The following is a 16,840-nucleotide window of genomic DNA, read 5'->3' as shown; positions in this document are numbered from 1 at the left end:
TGCTGTTTTGTTTTTTTTTTCCAGTTAACTTTAGCAGTATTTCTTTCCCCTGTTAAAGATTCAGCTGTTTTATGACTAACTGTATTTCTCTGTTCTCTTTTCTGCTCTTCTCTGCTGACTGATGTTTTGTCTTTCTAAGTGTATGTGCCAGCTTCTGGACCGACTTTGAGAGTTCAGTCTAAGATGGCCTAAAAAAAATGACTTTCTAATTTAGTTTTCAGTGTGGACAGCAGATCAAGGAATTAAGAGCACAACATGAAGAAAATATTAAGAAATTAGCAGATCAGTTTTTGCAGGAACAAAAGGTAATTAAAAATAAGCATTTTAACATTATATGCTTTGGTTGTTATTCATGTAATTTTAAAGTAGTTGTACCTTTGTCATGACACATTAAGTATTCTAGCTTGCTTGATTTAAAAAAGGATGTGTATTTGCTGAGTAAAGTGGGTGTGTGTAAAAAGATACAAACTTTTTTATGGCTAGCAATTGAATTTAGGGCCTTACATATGCTAGGCAAATTATTGTTATTATAGTTATCGTTGTTAATATCAGACCTTATTTGTATATATATATATATTTATTTATTTGGGTTTTTGAGACAGAGTTTCTCTGTGTAGCCTTTGCTATCCTGGACTCTCTTTGTAGACTAGGCTAGCCATGAATTCACTGAGATTTGTCTGTCTCTGCCTCCTTGAGTGCTGGGAGTATAGGTGTATACCTGGCTTAAATAACTAATTTTGATTCAGACTTTCTTAAAGTACTCTGTCAGATTTGTGGCTTCATATATGCTAAGTAAATGTGCTGTTGAGCTACATGATCAGCCCTGGCTGTTACATTTTGAGTCAGCAAATATATTTTCTTTATTTTCTTTCTCTTTCTTTCTTTCTTTCTTTCTTTCTTTCTTTCTTTCTTTCTTTCTTTCTTTCTTTCTTCCTTCCTTCCTTCCTTCCTTCCTTCCTTTCTTTCTTTCTTTCTCTTTTTTCTTTCTCTTCCTTTCTTTTGATTTGATCTATCATAGGTCATTGTAGAAAGACAGGGAATTTTGTAAAAATCACTAAAAATTATGGACATGAGTTATATTTTATACTCTTCAATCTCAATTGGTTAAATCTAATTTATATAAAATCTTGTAATTAAAAGTAAAGAGTGACTCACTGATGAAAAGTATTTCTTTTGTGCTTTGGTAACATCTAAGTACTAGAAGTCAAAGTTTTTGATACTAGATTTTCCTCAGTTTTGCAGCAGGATATTGAAAGTGTTATATATCTTTTAGTTTTTCAACTGTAGATTGAAACAGTTGCTGTTTATCTGTCTCAACTTTGAAGAGTGTAAGAACAGGCTAGTGGAAGAAGGCAGGCTTGAGTGATCAGCCATTGTGGATGTCCTGGGTGTAGTTAGTATTAAGACACTGGAAGTTTAGAGGAGAATAGTGGAATGTGAAAGGAAGGAGAAATGTTTGCTGGGGTGTTTTGCCATTCATTGCAAGCTGTTATTAGTTATTTTTCATGCTATCTTGACAAAAATAGATGACAAAAGCTGAAAACTTAAAAGAATACTATATCATGACATGGAGATAATATTAAAAATTCACAATCTAGTATCATTAAATAATTTTTTTTTATTTTTGTGATACAAGGACAGAAAAACTATGCAGACCAGGGGAGAATAAGGAGACTTGAAGACTAAAACACCTTATAGTGTACTGAGCTAGGTCTTAGAATGGAAAAGAGACATGGTAGAAAAACTGGTTAAAAAAACTCTGCATGAAATCTGAAGTTTAGTTAATAATAATAATTGTATCTTCTTTCTGTCTGTCTTTTTTTGTTGTTGTTTTTCCTTTTTTCCTTTTGATCCAGGGTCTTGTGTAGCTCAAATGGGCCTTAAATTTCCAGTGTAGCCAAGGGTGACCTTTGTCTCCTGTATGCTGGTATTAGAGATGTATGCCACTCTGCCCAGCTTATGCACTTCTGGGGACCCAGCCCAGGGCTTTATACACGATAGGAAAGCGAGCTACCAACTGAGCCAGATCTCCAGCCCAGTAATGCTGTTGTCTTGGTTTTACAAGTGTATCATGGTAATACTAACTTTAATGTTAGGAGAAACTGGGTGGGTGGCAGTTAATTTACAAAAATCTCAATTATTTCATACCATGCAGTGGTGGTGCAATGCACTCACGAGACAGATGCAGGCAGATCTCAGAGTTCAGTGTTAGCCTGGTCCAGCGTGTCAATGCCAGAGTGAGTTCCAGGATAGCCAGGCTACACAGAGAAATTCTGTCTTGAAAACCTAGATAGATAGATAGGTAGATATAGATGAAATTATTTCATAATAAAAAGTTTCCTTAGAAGCAACAAGGATCCCTTCACTAAACCACAGAAACATTGGTTTTGTTTTAAGAAAGTTGTCTTATATCAAAGACGCTACATGGTGTGTTGTACCTATAATCCCAGCACTTGGGTAGCAGAGGCAAGAAAACCACCATACATTTGTGGCTAGCCTGGTCTAGCTTACCTAGGAAGTTCTAGGCAGCATAAACTGTGACCTTTTTTCTCAAAAGAAGAAAGGGCAGGTGGGCAAGCAGACTATTTAAAATTTATCCATTCACACAAAGGTTTTAATATTAGAAGGAAAACATCTATGTTAACTTGTTTTTTAAAATATACTTTCTGTAGCCCTTAGATGGTTCAGTGGGTTAGGGCACTTGTCAATAAGCCTGGTGACCTGGCCCACTTCCCACACGATATAAGTAAAGAAATGACTTCCACAAGTTATCCTCTGATTCCATATGCCTGGTACTGGTATTAATGTGTGTGTATGTGCTCATACATACACATTGCTTGAGCACATACACACACTTTAATAGTTTTATCAGGATCTTAATTATTCAAAGCTGAAAAATACTTATTGTTACCAAATCTTTATCCAACAACAGGAGACCCACAAGATTCAATCAAATGATGGAAAAGAATTGGGTATGAAGGATCATGTAGCACCTAAAAATATTCCAAGTGTTGCTGAAAATGATGCAAATAAGAATGAGGAACCCTCAAGCAATCATATTGCACATGGGAAAGGTAATATTATTATTTTGTGTTGATAGAATATTGGCCATTTCTTCCTGTTGTGAAATATGTTCGGTCATTAAAAACTTGTTTGATTTTAGTTCTGAGATGATTTAATGTCTATATTGTTTAAACTTTTGGTTCTATGATAGAAGAGAAAAAAGCTAGGTATTTTAGTTAAAACTGTATCAGGGCTGGGGAGTTGGGTCAGATGATAAAAGCACTAGCTGTGCAAGCATGGCTACCAGAGTCCCTCGCATCCGCATTAGTAAGTTGCACGTCATGGCACACATCTGCAACCCCCGACTCCTACAATGAGGCAGGAGGCGGAGACAGACTTCTGGAAGGGTCAGGCCCGCTAGTCTGTTGTGTGTGCAGCACACACAGCAGAGGCCCTGCCCCCGCAGTGGAGGGAAAGAGCTGCCTGCCACATGTGCACACAGACATGCACACACATGCTGAGGACCGTATTCTTTCTTTTCTTTTTTAATGAAAAGGAAAAAAACCGAGCAGGTCTCAGTGATGCATGCCTGTAATCCTGGGAGGCAGAGGCAGGCGTATCTCTGTGAGTTTGAGGCCAGCTTGGTCTACAGAGCTCCAGGACAGCCAGGGCTGCACAGAGAGTTCATGTTGGGGGCGGGGCAGGAAATAAAACTGAGTTCCAGACAAGGTATTCACTTGTGATCTGTGGCTTTAGAAACTGATTTTTACTTTCCTTCGAAACATTAATTGTACCTTATTTTGTCTCCTGGGCAGAGCAAGTCAAGCGAGTTGGTGACGCAGGGATGCCTGGGGTAGAAGAGAATGACCTAGCAAAAGCAGATGATGCTCCTGCTGGTAAGTGAAAGTTACAGGAGAATTGAACTGAAGTGGTTATGTTGTTTTTATGTGGCCCCATTCTCTTCTATGTTGTTGTTTGGAGACAGACTGCAACTACGAAGGTAGCACAGCCTGGCTTTGAACTTTGTGAAGTACAGGCTGGTCTTGAACTTTTCCTGCATCAGCGTCCTGAGTGCTGGGGTTTCAGGCATGTACTACCATACTCTGTTCTCAGTTTGGTTTTTTGTTTGTTTGTTTGTTTGTTTGTTTTGATAGGATATAGAAAACCTACAGATATGTGATTGATGCTGCCCATTAATTGCCAGAATTTAAAACAAACCTTTTATTGCATTTATTTGTTTATGTATGTATATGTGTGAAGGTCAGAGGACAATCTGTGGGGGATGGATCAAACTCAGGTTGTTAGGCTTGGTGGTAGTTGCCTTAACCTATTGGACCATCTCTCTGGCCAATTGCCAGGATTTCTTTTTTAATGTAAATTTTATGAAGCTTTTGTTAAGTATAAAACCAATTGAAAGAGAGACAAATACACATGAAAATACCTGCTGTTATATCACTTCTAAGCTTCTCTGGGAGTCTTATAAAGCTTTGTTTGTTTAATCCAGCCTTGTTTACCTTTCTGTCTAAACTGGTGATTCTCAAATTTTCTAATTCTTCAACCCTTTAATATAGTCTCTTATGTGATGACCCACAGGGATAAAATTATTTATCTTCATTGCTACTTCATAGCAGTAATTTTACTACCATTATGAATCGTAATGTAAATATCTATGTTTTCCTATGATCTTTAATCCCTGTGAAAGGGCTATTCAACCCCCAAAGAGGTCATGACCCACAGGTTGAGAAACACTGATCTAAGCCATAGGGTTTTGGTTTTGGTTTTTTGTTTTTTAATAGCTCTGGCTGTGTTGGACTCACTGTGTAGACCAGGCTATTGAACACACAGAGATCTGCCTGCCTCTGCCCGCCAGTGCTGGGCATGCACTGCCAAGCCAGGCTTGCCATAGTTTATTTTTAAAGTCACCTTGTTCTTGAGCAGGAGGCATTATAATATAAATCTTAACATGAATGATTATTATTTAGTAATAGAGATGCTCTGTCGTCTGTACTTGATCTTAGCCAAAAGGCCAAGAATCACCCTCCCTTTGTCTTACGGCATGTGCTAAGGACAGTATTGACCAGCAGATTTATAGACAGGAAAAAGCTGCCCCTGGGTCTGTTACCAAGTCACAATCACGCTGTTGATTCTAGTGAAGTGCTAGTCTTTAAAGGCTTTAGCTGGTGTTACCAGCTGCTTTGTGTGTAGAAGTGTGTTGTAGATGGCAGTGGAAACAAGGTGTAACGGTGACAGAGTGATGCAGAGAACCTGCTCTGTGTATGTGACTGATGTTTTCCTCAGAGTAAATGCCAGACTTCTTGTTTACTTAAATTTAGAAACTATGTAATGATAAGAGACAAAATCATGTAAGCAAACTGTAAAAATGAAGCAAGTAATATGTGCTATTTAGCATAGACAATAAAGTGATCTCTTAATAGACACCCTCAAATTGCAGCAGCCTAAAATGACAAAACCTTTAGTATTCATCTTAAAGCTTGATGTAGGGTGGGAAGCTCTTTTTGAACATATGAACAGCGGCTTCTGTCATGATACTACCATGTTCATATTAGCCTTATATGTTGTAGAAGTAGGGAAAGAAAGATTTACATGTATTTGATGTCAAGCCAGGCATGTTGGCCCATGCCTGTAAACCCAGTACTTAGGAGGCAGAGGCAGTTGGATCTCTGTCAGTTTGAAGCCAGCCTGGTCCACAAAGCATGTTCCAGGACAACCAGAGCTACAGAGAAACCCTGTCTCCAAAAACCAACAGTGACATACTCAGTTTTATCTATCTCTTCAAAGCCAGAATTAAGGGTTTTGTCCTCTAACCTCAAAGGAAAGCTGGTTCTGTATCCAGCAAAAATATAAAATAGGATCATATACTGTCACATTTACAGCACCGATCTTTGAGAAATAAAATGTGCCAGTCTTCATAGATAGGAGCTTCTATTTTTTTTCTTTCCCTTTTGTTTTCTTTCTTTTTAGTTTGCTTGTCAACTGTCTGCTCTGTTGTCATGTTCTTCTACTCATATGGGAGTGAGTGGTGATATGTAAAAAATAATCTCTTCTTTTCCCTGAGACAGGGTTTCTCTGTGTAGCCCTGGCTGTTACACTCACTCTGTACACCAGGCTGGCCTTGAACTCACAGAGATCCGCCTGCCCCTACCTCCAGAGTGCTGGGATTAAAAAGGTACGCAACCACATCCGGCTTCCCTTCATTTCTTAAGAGAGAAGAAATTTCTAACTCTAAATACCTTCTTACTAGTAAAGTTCTTTATACAAATAGCATTTTCCATCTTAAATATAAAAATTCCAGGGGCCTAAGAGATGGTTCAGAGTATGTACTACTCTTGTAAGGAAACCAGGTTCAGGTTTCAGCACACACACGGCAACCCACAAACATCTGCAACTCCATTTCGGGCGAGCTGACCCCTCTTCTCCACACCACAGGCTCACGGTGCACATACATACACTCAGGTGCACATGGACATGCACACGCGCACACACACACGCGTGCACACACACGCACACACACACACACACTCAAAAGAAATGTTTAAGTAATACAAAGTAAGATGGGTGTGGTGGTCCCCACCTGTAATCCCAGCATTCAGGGAGGCAGAGGCAGGGGGATCGCTGTGAGTTTGAGGCCAGCCTGGTCTACAAAGTAAGTTCAGAACAGCCAGGGCTACACAGAGAAACCCTGTTTTGAAAAACCAGAAATAAACAAATAGGAACATAAATAAAAAAGAAAGAAAGAAGGAAGGAAGGAAAGAAAGAAATAGAAAGTAAAAATTCCAGACCTGGGGCTAGAGAGATGGCTCAGTGGTTAAGATCACTGTCTGTTCTTCTAAAAGGACCGGGTTCAATTCCCAGCACCCACATGGCAGCTCACAACAGTCTGTAGTGCCAACTCCAAGGAATCTGGCACTTTAACACTAATGCACATAAAATTAAATGAATTATTAAAAAAATTTTTTTCATGGTAGCTCATGCCTGTAATCTCAGCATGAGAACAATAGTGATAGCCACATATTTGAGGCCAGCCTGGGCTGAATATTGAATTCCAATCCTACCTAAGCTACAGTGTGAGACACCCTGTCTTACATAAATAAGTAAAACTTATGTTTTGTTTTGCTTTGTTTTGAGGGTTCAGCAGGATGGCTCAGTGGGTAAAGGCACCTGCCAACAAACATGATGATCTGAGTTCAGTCCCCATAGGTCACTTTGTGGTATCTTGGCTCTCCCTGTTCCCAACATACTCATCTACACAGCATAAGTAAATACAAATGTAATAAAAAAAAAAAAAAAACACAAAACAACTTTGAGCAACTGAGGGTACCATATTCTTAATGTTTTACCTAATCTGCAAGTGTAGTTTTTACATTATTTAATCTTATAATTATTTATTTAAAAGGGTCTCATGGTTGTAAGCCATTATTTTTGAAGAGATAACTTGTTTGTTTATTCATAAAATCTTTGCTTAATGCGTATTTTGTGCTAGGAGCTTTTAGAATATGGTAGTCAGCAAGACAGACTAGATAGTACAATGTATCAATTATAACCATACAAGAGGTTTGTAATATGCCAAGGATAGGGATTACAAAGTTTGGATAAGCATAGGTAGGATTACTGCAATATAAATTGATTCATGGTGTTTGGCTTTTAAAAATCACAGTGAATAATGTGGATTTTTTTTTTCTTTTAAGCTTTAAAGAAGCCCCCTGTGTTAGCTTCTCCACATGAAAGTCATCAGACAGTCTCCCATGTTCCAACTGGACAGCCTCTCCCACCAAACATGGCTGCTGCAGGTATAAAGTCTCACTTACCATTGTATTTGAGAATCAACTTACTGCTCAGGGGTTACTATAGAGAAAGTAGAATATGCTGTTCAGCAGCATGGTGAGGTAGCATTTTTAAATGATTGGCAGAATCTCCTGATTTAGAGATAGTCATCTAAAACTGCACTTCTGCGTCTGGGAATGTGATCTAGTACTAGAATGTGATCTAGTACTAGAATGTGATCTAGTACTAGTACTGGGAGAGTACTAGCATAGAACATGTAAAGCCCTGGGTTCTGACTCCACCACCACATCAAACTGGCCGGTGGTCTGTGCTGATTCTACCAGTACCCCAGAGGTAGACGTAGAAGGGTCAGCAGTTAAAAATCATCCCATTACCTCAAGACCAGCCTGGGCCACGTGAGGCACCCTCAGAAATAACACAAATGCTGCCTACGTGGTTCATCAGCTGAAGGCACTTGACACGAAGTCTGGCAACCTGAGTTTGGTTCCTGAGTTTGGTAGAAGGAAAGAATCAACTCCCAAAAGTTTTAAGTTGTTTTCTGATTAATGCACACGCATGTGCACATACACACACAAGTAGATAGATAGATAGATAGATAGATAGATAGATAGATAGATAGATAGATAGATAGATGTGTTAAAAATTAAATTTAAAAATCGGATTTTAAAGTGGGCATGATGACTCATACCTGTAATTCTAGAACTCAAGAGGCTGAGGCAGAGGATTATCTCAAATGCAAGGCCAGCCTGAGCTTTGTGTAGTGAGACCCTGTCTCAACAAACAAAAAATGTTGAGTAGTATGGTTGTCTTAGTCAGTGTTCTCTATTGCTGTTAAAAGGCACTGTGACCATAGCAACTCCTATAAGAGAGCATTTAATTGGCACTGGCTTTTAGATTCAGAAATTTAGTCCATTATGATCATGGCAGGAGCATGATGGCATGCAGACAGACATGGTGCTGGAGAGTAGCTGGGTCTTGAAGCCTCTAAGTCCATTTCACAATGATCCACCTTCCTCCAACAAGGCCACACCCACTTTTAAGACGTCCACACCTCCTAATCCCTGTCAAGTAGTACCAAATGACCAAGCACTCAAATCTGTGAGCCTGTGGAGGCCATTCATATTTAAACCACCATAGTGGTGATGCATGCTTGTCATCTCAACACTTGGAAGTGGAGACATGAGGACCAGGAAGTCAAGATCATCATTGTTAGTCACTTTTCTGTTGCTGTGAAGAGTCACCATGAGCAAGGCAGCTCTTACTTAGGGGGGAAAAGGTATTTAATTGGGACCTTGCTTATAATTTTAGAGGCCTAGACTATAAGCATATGGCAGCAGGCAGACAGACAGGGGTGCTGAGGGCTTACATTCTGAGCCACAGGCAGCAGGGAGAAAGCCTCACCTTGTGTGGACATTTGAAACCTCAAAGTCCACCCCAGTGACACACCCTCCAACAAGGCCACACCTCCTAATCCTTCTAATCCTTTAATCTTTTCAAACAGTTCCACTTCTGGTGACTAGCATAGCTGTGGGCCATTCTTATTCAACTACCACAATCATCTACTGTGTACCTAGTTTGAGGAGAGCCTGGGCTAACATGAAACTGTTTCAAATTGATAAAATGAAGAGATCCAAGTAAACTGTATTTACTTAATAGATTTTTAGTCTTTTACTTAAGATCACAAGAATTATTTGTTGTACCAGTTTGATCTGTATTCCCTTTATTCCTGCCAGCTAAAAGAGAGTCACCTATTCAAAATGTGTAGCATCTCATAGAAGCTTTCTATACATTGGTATTCCTATTAAACACTTAACTTAGGAATATGTTTGTTTTCTACTGAACACCAATAGTATTCTCCTAACGTGACTGAAAGGAGCTGCTTTGAGGAGATGATGGTAAAGAACAAAACAGAAGCAAGGATTAGGGAAATGGTTCATCAGTGAAGTGCTTGCTACACAAGCATTCAGCCTAAGTGACCCTCCGCGTCCCAGCGAAATGCTGGGCACAACCTGCTCTTGCAGTCCCACCCAGCACCAGTAGGTGGAGACAGTTCTGTCCCTGACGCTTATTGGCTATCTCATGTGGTCAACTCAGAAAACCCCAGGTCCAATCAAAAACAAAGTAGACACTCCTAAGGAATAATACCTACAGGTGACCTGTGACCTCTACACATACTCGTACAAACATGCACACGTTCACATGAACACACACAAAAGATGTGGAGATTGCTGGCTGAGGAACTTTCTGATTTCAGAGCTGTGAGGCATTAAGAGTCTAGTAGGCTGGGGATGCAGCTTAGTCATAGAGCAGTTCCCTAGCTAGTATGAAACTATAATTTCTATCCTCAATGCTGGAAGAAAGAGAAAGAATGAGAACAGCTATGAATCATTGTATAGATAAAGATGACATAGATATTAAAAGTGTCAAAACCCTGGTGGATCTTAGAGATTTCTAGGAGCTGTGTAGAGTGAGAAGAAATGAGTGTCATTTCTACTGGAGAAACCCAGAGACAGAATTGGATAAGGCTTATAGTCAGTGGTGGAGAAACTTAGCCACAGATCAACTGGCATTTGATATAATAGAGTAAAGTTTAATCACAAACCAGCTCTGTGATCTCCCACTGTCAGAGGCCATGGATTTTTGCTTTTCTAAAGCAGGTCATATGAAATTGTTTTGTTAAAGAATACATTCCCCAGGGCTGGAGAGATAGCTCAGAGGTTAAGAGCACTGACTGCTCCTCCAGAGGTCCTGAGTTCAATTCCCAGCAACCAGATGGTGGCTCACAACCATCTATAATGAGATCTGGTGCCCTCTTCTGGTGAGCAGATGTACATGCAGGCACAACGTTGTATAAATAATAAATAAATACATAAATAAATATTTAAAAAAATACATTCCTCAGTTGGGATATAAAGCAAATACATAATTAATTAAAAAATTACATTATTGGGTTAAGGATTTAACTCAGTGGAGGGCTTCCTCAGCCCTGTGTTCAGTCCTCAAGGTGGGGTATGTTAAATTCTTAGCCGGGCATGGTGGCCTGTGCCTTTAATCCCAGTACTCAGGAGGCAGAGGCAGGTGGATCTCTGAGTTTGAGGCCAACCTGGTCTATCGAGTGAGTTTCAGGACAGCCAGGGCTACACAAAGAAACCCTGTTTCTGAAGAAGGGGGGAAAAAAAAGCAGAAGAAGAAAAGAATCACAAATCTTTTAATTTGCTCTTTTTATACCACAGGTTCACATCTAAATCAGAATGAAAATCCTGGCACTTCAAAACAGAACCCTTCAAATCCTCTTCAGCACTTAATTCCAGGCTCAAACCTGGAGCGGGAACCCAGAATTCAAACAGACACACTAAAGCAGGCCACCAGGGACAGAGTCAATGATTTCCACAAATTGAAGCAAAGTAAGAATTGATTGATGAATACTATGCTAACAGGAGCTCATTAAATATAATGTTTGTCTTTGCAAGACTGAATTGTGGTCTCATTGTTATGCTCTAAAAAAAATATGTAAAAAGAAAGTATGGTTCTGTTAAAGTTTAAAAAAATAGGTTTTACGTAGACAGAAACTAGTCTGAAGAAATTATAAAAGGCTTATCATGGTCACTGTTAAATTTCAGGTGAGTTGATTTCTTTGAAAAAATGCTTTGTTCTTGTACATTGAAACTTTTTTAGAGAAATGAATCTAACTCCTGGAAACTTTGATTAGGAGGGCGGAGAATAGTTTTGAAAAGTAGAGTATTTGGGGAGAACAGGAACCTGGTGAGGCTGCTGTAATGGGAAGTGCAGTATTATGTCCTCCTCCATCCCTTTCAGTTGTTTCTGTCTCGCGTAGGTGTGAGCATACTCGCAGCACTGTGGAATGAAATATGTTGCTTAGTTACTTCAGAGACATTGATTTTGTTAACATTTCTGGGAATATATGTAACTCTAGTTAGTGGATTCTTGGTACCTATAAGGAAACCCATGGTAGCAGAGAATTTAGTGTCGAAGCTGTTCCTTAGGTCAGCTCCTTAAACTGCTTTCTATTCTGTTTTCTTTTCATGGCTTCTTTTTCCCTTCAGTATGAGGACAGAGTGTTTAGGTTTCTTACAGGTTGAGAAGTATTCATTCAAATACTTCTGTTGTTTTCTAACAGTTACTTATATGTGTGTTTATATGCATATTAAGTTTGGATATTAATTGGCTTTCCTTCCATGATATTTTAAAGCATATTTGTGCATCTTGATTAAAATACTACATAAATATTTTATTTGTAAGAATGTAGCTAATATCTTAAATGTGTGAGAAAGAAATTTTTTAAAGTCCTACTGTGGAATAGGCCTGTGCGTTAGGTACTTGTTTCACTGCTGTGACAAGATACATGAAGGAAGCAGGTTAAGGAAAGGTGTATTCGTTTTGGCTCACAGTTTCAGGTGCAGCACATCAAGTTGGGGAAGGCATGTCCGCAGGGGCTTGAGGCAGCTGCTTCACAGTGCCTCCTCAGGCCAGGCATGGAGCGTGCTGAGGGTGCTCAGCTCATGCTCTCCTTATTCAGTCTGGGATCCCGGCCCACAGGGGACACCACCCACAGTTAGAGTGGAGCGTGCAGCTTGCTTCAACCATCTAATCTGGACCCTCGTCCACAGACATGCCAGAGGCTTGTCTCTTCATTCCTTCTAGATCTTCTTAACCATCACCAACCAAAAACCGTTCCTCTCAACAAGGACAGAGGTCAACATTAAACAAGAGGTTTAGATGAATTGGTCCTAGTGGCTAACACCTAAACTCCTAAGCACTTTGAAGGCTGAGACAGGAGGATCACAAATTTTAAACCAACCAGGGTTAATGAGTTCAAGGCCAGCCTGGACTGCGTAGTGATACCTTGTCTCACAAAAAGGGGTGGTGGGGTTGTGGGAACAGATCCTGAGGCTGCATCTCAGTTGATAGAATGCTTGATGTATGAAGCCCTGGATTTTATTCCCAGTTCCACATAAACCATGAGTTTACTCAAGAAGCAGGAGTATGAGGTTCAAGGTCATCCTTGGTACATATTGACTTTGTGAGACATGCAATTCTCTCAGAAAAAGGAAAAATATATATACTAATAGAGGACTGGTAAGATGGCTCAGTGAGTAAAAGTGCTTGCTGGCAAGCATGATGATCTGCGTTTGATCCCGAGGACCAGCACAGGGTAAAAAGATAACTGACTTTTGCAAAGTCCTCTGGCCTCCGCACACATGTGCTACATCACGCATGTGCTGCCCGCATACACGTGTGCACACATCCATACCACACAAACAATAAGTCTTAAAAAATAAGCTTATAATAATACATTTTAATTTGTCAGCCAATTCTCTTATAACATTGATTCTACAGAATGATAGGCTAGTGTTGATTTGTATTTACGTACTCATAGATCAATCTGTAAGTAAAGAATGTCTGTAAATCTGGGAAATTATTCTCTATAACATTTTGGAAAGAGCCCCACTGAGCCTTAAATTGTTTTTCATGTATCATTAATGTATATGAAGAAATATATTTATATATATATATGCATGTACATTTTTTAAAAAAGAGATGTATGTGTTTTGCCTACATGCATGTGTATGTACCATGTACTTGCAGTGCCCTTGGAAGCCACAAGACCGTGTTGGGCCTCCTAGAACTGAGGTTACAGACAATTACGAGCCACCATTTGGGTGCTGGGAGCTGAACCTAGGTCTCTGCAACAAGAGCAAGTGCTCTAAACCACTGTACGTCTCTCCAGTCCCCACAGTACTGTTTTAAAATTCACTTTAGTTAATGTTATTTGTTATATGCCCTTTATGTGGTAATGGGTCAGGGTCTTGCTATTTAGCTTAGGGTGACCTAGAACTTGTAGTCCTCTCCCTTCTCAGTTTCCTGAGCATTGGCATTACAAGCATGTACCACTATACTATCTCTCTTACATACCTTTTGATTTTACTTTTTTTGTTGTTAATTTTATGTATAAGATGTTTTTGCCTGGGTGTTATGTCTGTGTACCACTCACGTGCATGGTGCCTGTAGAGACTAGAAGAGGGTATCAGATTCATGGAATAGGAGTTATAGGCAGTTGTGAGCCACCATGTGAGTGCTGGGAATTGAACCCAGGTCCTCTGGAAGAGAAGCCATCTTAATCCAGTAATTTTGTACTTGATATTAATATACATGCACATGCACACAAAATATATACATATTCTGTGTGTGTGAATGTAGGCCCATGCACCACAGTGCTTGAGTGGCCAGAGGATAACTTGAGGTGTGCTTGTTCCTCACTTTCCACGCTGGCTCTTCCCTTCGCCTTGTGGGATAGGTTCTGGTCTGTTGTTTTCACTGTATTCACCAGGCCAGCTGGCTCTTGGATTTCTATTTTGACTATTTTTTTTTTAATTTTTTAAGATTTATTTATTTACTATGTATACAGTATTCTGCCTGCATGTGTGTCAGCAGGTCAGAAGAGGGCACCAGATCTCATTATGGATGGTTATGATCCACCACCTGGTTGCTGGGAATTGAACCCAGAACCTCTGGAAGAATAGTCAGTGCTCTTAACCTCTGAGCCATCTCTCCAGCCCGCTCTTGAGCTTCCTGAACTTTCCTGTCTCTGCCTCCCGTCTACTCACAGGAATACTGTTGCTTGGGTTATATGCCTGGCTTTTCCGTGGATCCTGGGTTTTGAGCTCAGGTCTTCATACTTTAGCATATGTTTACCCACTTAGCCATCTGCCCAGCCCACATATACATATTAACATATATATTTTTTTTCAGTTTTGTACCTTTTACTCTTACTATTTATATTTTTTCATATTTTCCTATTTTAGTTGTCATGGTTCTGACTGTTTTTTTTCCAGATTGTTTATTGCCCCTACTTTGAATTCAAGTGTAGTTCAAAGAATGAAATTACCAAGTCAAGCACTTAGCCAGCTTTGCAGCTGTTAGGTCATCACATTCTTCTTCAGAGCCGTTTTCTCCCGTCCCTGCAGATATCTGTATCTGTTGCCCTGTGCTCTGTCTCTTATCGAGTATTTCCAATATAACAGTTCCTTCAGGGTGTGTTAGTGAGGCTGGAGGTGTAGCTCAGAAACAGCACACTTCTCTAGCATGTACAAGGTCCTGGGTTCAGTTTCCAGCCATACTTTCTGATGGCCTGGTTTTTTTAAAAATCTTTTATTAATTTTGAGACATGATCTCACTGTGTTGCTCAGGCTGACCTGAACAGGAAGGAGTTCAGGTCACTGGGCTTAAGTGACCCTCTTCTTCAGCCTGCTGAGCAGCCTGGCTGCCTATGTTGTTTCATATGAGCAACTTTATTTTAATGCTTTCCTGGTATGTAATCTGTATTTTGATTTTTAAAAATCGCTTATCCTGAAGATTGTTTTAATGTACTTCTAATGAGTTTTAGAATAATTCAGATATTACCCTATAATAAGTGCCTTGTGTGTGTGTGCATGTGTGTGTGGTTTTTTGAAACAGGGTTTCTCTGTATAGCCTTGGCTGTCCTGGATTTACTTTTTTTTTTTTTTTTTTAATAGCCACCATCCCAACTTTTTTTCTTTTTTTAATTTTTTTAAGTGTTCTGTCTGCATTTTTGCCTGCAAGCCAGAGGAGGGCACCAGATCTCATTAAAGATGGCTGTGAGCCACCATGTGGTTGCTGGGAATTGAACTCAGGACCTTTGGAAGAACAGACAGTGCTCTTAATCTCTGAGCCATCTCTCCAGCCCCCCTGGATTTACTTTGTAAACTAGTCTGGCCTTGAAGCTCACAGAGATCTGCCTGCCTCTGCCTCCCAGAATGCTAGGGTTACAGGCATGCATCACCGTGCCCAGCTAATAAATGACTTTTTAAATGTTTATCCTACTTCAATGCCTTTCTTGGTAGAAGTCTTTATTTATGCATTTTCTTTAATTAATTAATTAAATTTTTAAAACCTGTGTGTATTTTGGGAGTGAAGCATGTGCAAGTCCCCACAGAGACCAAAGGAGGATTCTGGCTTTCCTGGAACTAGAGTCGCAGACAGTTGTAAGCCACCATGTGGGTGCCGAGAACTGAACCCTTGTCCTCTGGAAGAGCAGCCAGAAGAACCCTGAGCCCATTAAATTGTCATTCCCTGTTTTTTCTTAAGAGCCGCTAGCAACCACCAATCTGTATTGTAGATATTTCAGTAAGTGGAATCATAAAATACGTGGTGTAAACCAAATGTGGCGGTACGCTCCGTGAGCCCTCCCACCCCCAGCCCCCACTCCTGAGAGGCAGAGAAGGAAGATCCTAGGTTCAAGGTCACAGCAAATGAGAAGCTGCCCTTCAGTGCCTGGCTTTTTAGCGTGTTTCCAGTCTTAGTGTGCTACAGCTTGTATCACGGTTTTATTCCTTTGTAAGCTAGATAGTAATCGTTTATGGTTGCATCTTGTTTATTCATTTACTGATGGCTACTTGTTTCTTTCTGACTTTTTATAAGGAGTGCTGCCATGAAGATTCCCGTGTCGATCCCTTGCTAGACACCTGTTTTCAGCCTTTTGGCTATGTACCTAGATGTGGAATTGCTGAGTCACATAATAATTCTATGTTTAGCTTTTTGAGGAACTGCCAGGCTGTTTTCCATAACAGCTGCACCATCTTATTAATACATTCCTCCCCGAAATCTGGAAGAGTTCCAGGGCAGGGAATATGGCTTAGTTGGTAGAATGCTTGCTAACATGCAGGAATCCCTGTCCTGTCTTTTATTGCCAGCACCACATAAAAACAGACATATTTGTAGTCTCAGCTTTCCATAGTGGGTTGGAGGCCAGCCTGGACTACATTTCCTGCCAGCAAAACGTACTCTTTTTCCCTTCCCTGCCCCTCTTCTCTCTGTGCTGCCAACCTACTGGATGTGATGGGGTATCTCATTCTCCTTGTTTGCTTTTCATCGCTGGGGATCAGTCGCAGCTCACCTTGCACCGGCATCCTAGGGATCAGTTCTTTTGGTTTTGGTTTGTGTGTCTAAAGACTGAGCTCCTTTTGGTGTTTTATTTGTATATCCTCTTTGGAGA

General features: G+C 40.1%; 1 protein-coding gene across 2 annotated transcripts in view; it reads left to right on the top strand.

The window, feature by feature from the left end:
- The window catches only part of Golm2 (golgi membrane protein 2), a 67,087-nt gene that overhangs the window by 29,644 nt on the left and 20,603 nt on the right, over nt 1-16,840 (top strand). For both annotated transcript variants that reach the window (XM_021649012.2, XM_021649010.2), the window contains exons 4-8: nt 215-305; nt 2,933-3,074; nt 3,819-3,899; nt 7,710-7,811; nt 11,040-11,210. In XM_021649012.2, the coding sequence (XP_021504687.1) occupies nt 215-305; nt 2,933-3,074; nt 3,819-3,899; nt 7,710-7,811; nt 11,040-11,210 (587 nt within the window). The remainder of the gene's footprint in view (nt 1-214; nt 306-2,932; nt 3,075-3,818; nt 3,900-7,709; nt 7,812-11,039; nt 11,211-16,840) is intronic.

Source organism: Meriones unguiculatus, chromosome 18 (genome assembly GCF_030254825.1).
Source record: "Meriones unguiculatus strain TT.TT164.6M chromosome 18, Bangor_MerUng_6.1, whole genome shotgun sequence".
In the NCBI taxonomy this organism is placed as follows: Eukaryota; Metazoa; Chordata; class Mammalia; order Rodentia; family Muridae; genus Meriones; species Meriones unguiculatus.
The sequence above is the reverse complement of the archived record's forward strand: the minus strand, read 5'-3'. Positions and strand labels throughout refer to the sequence as shown.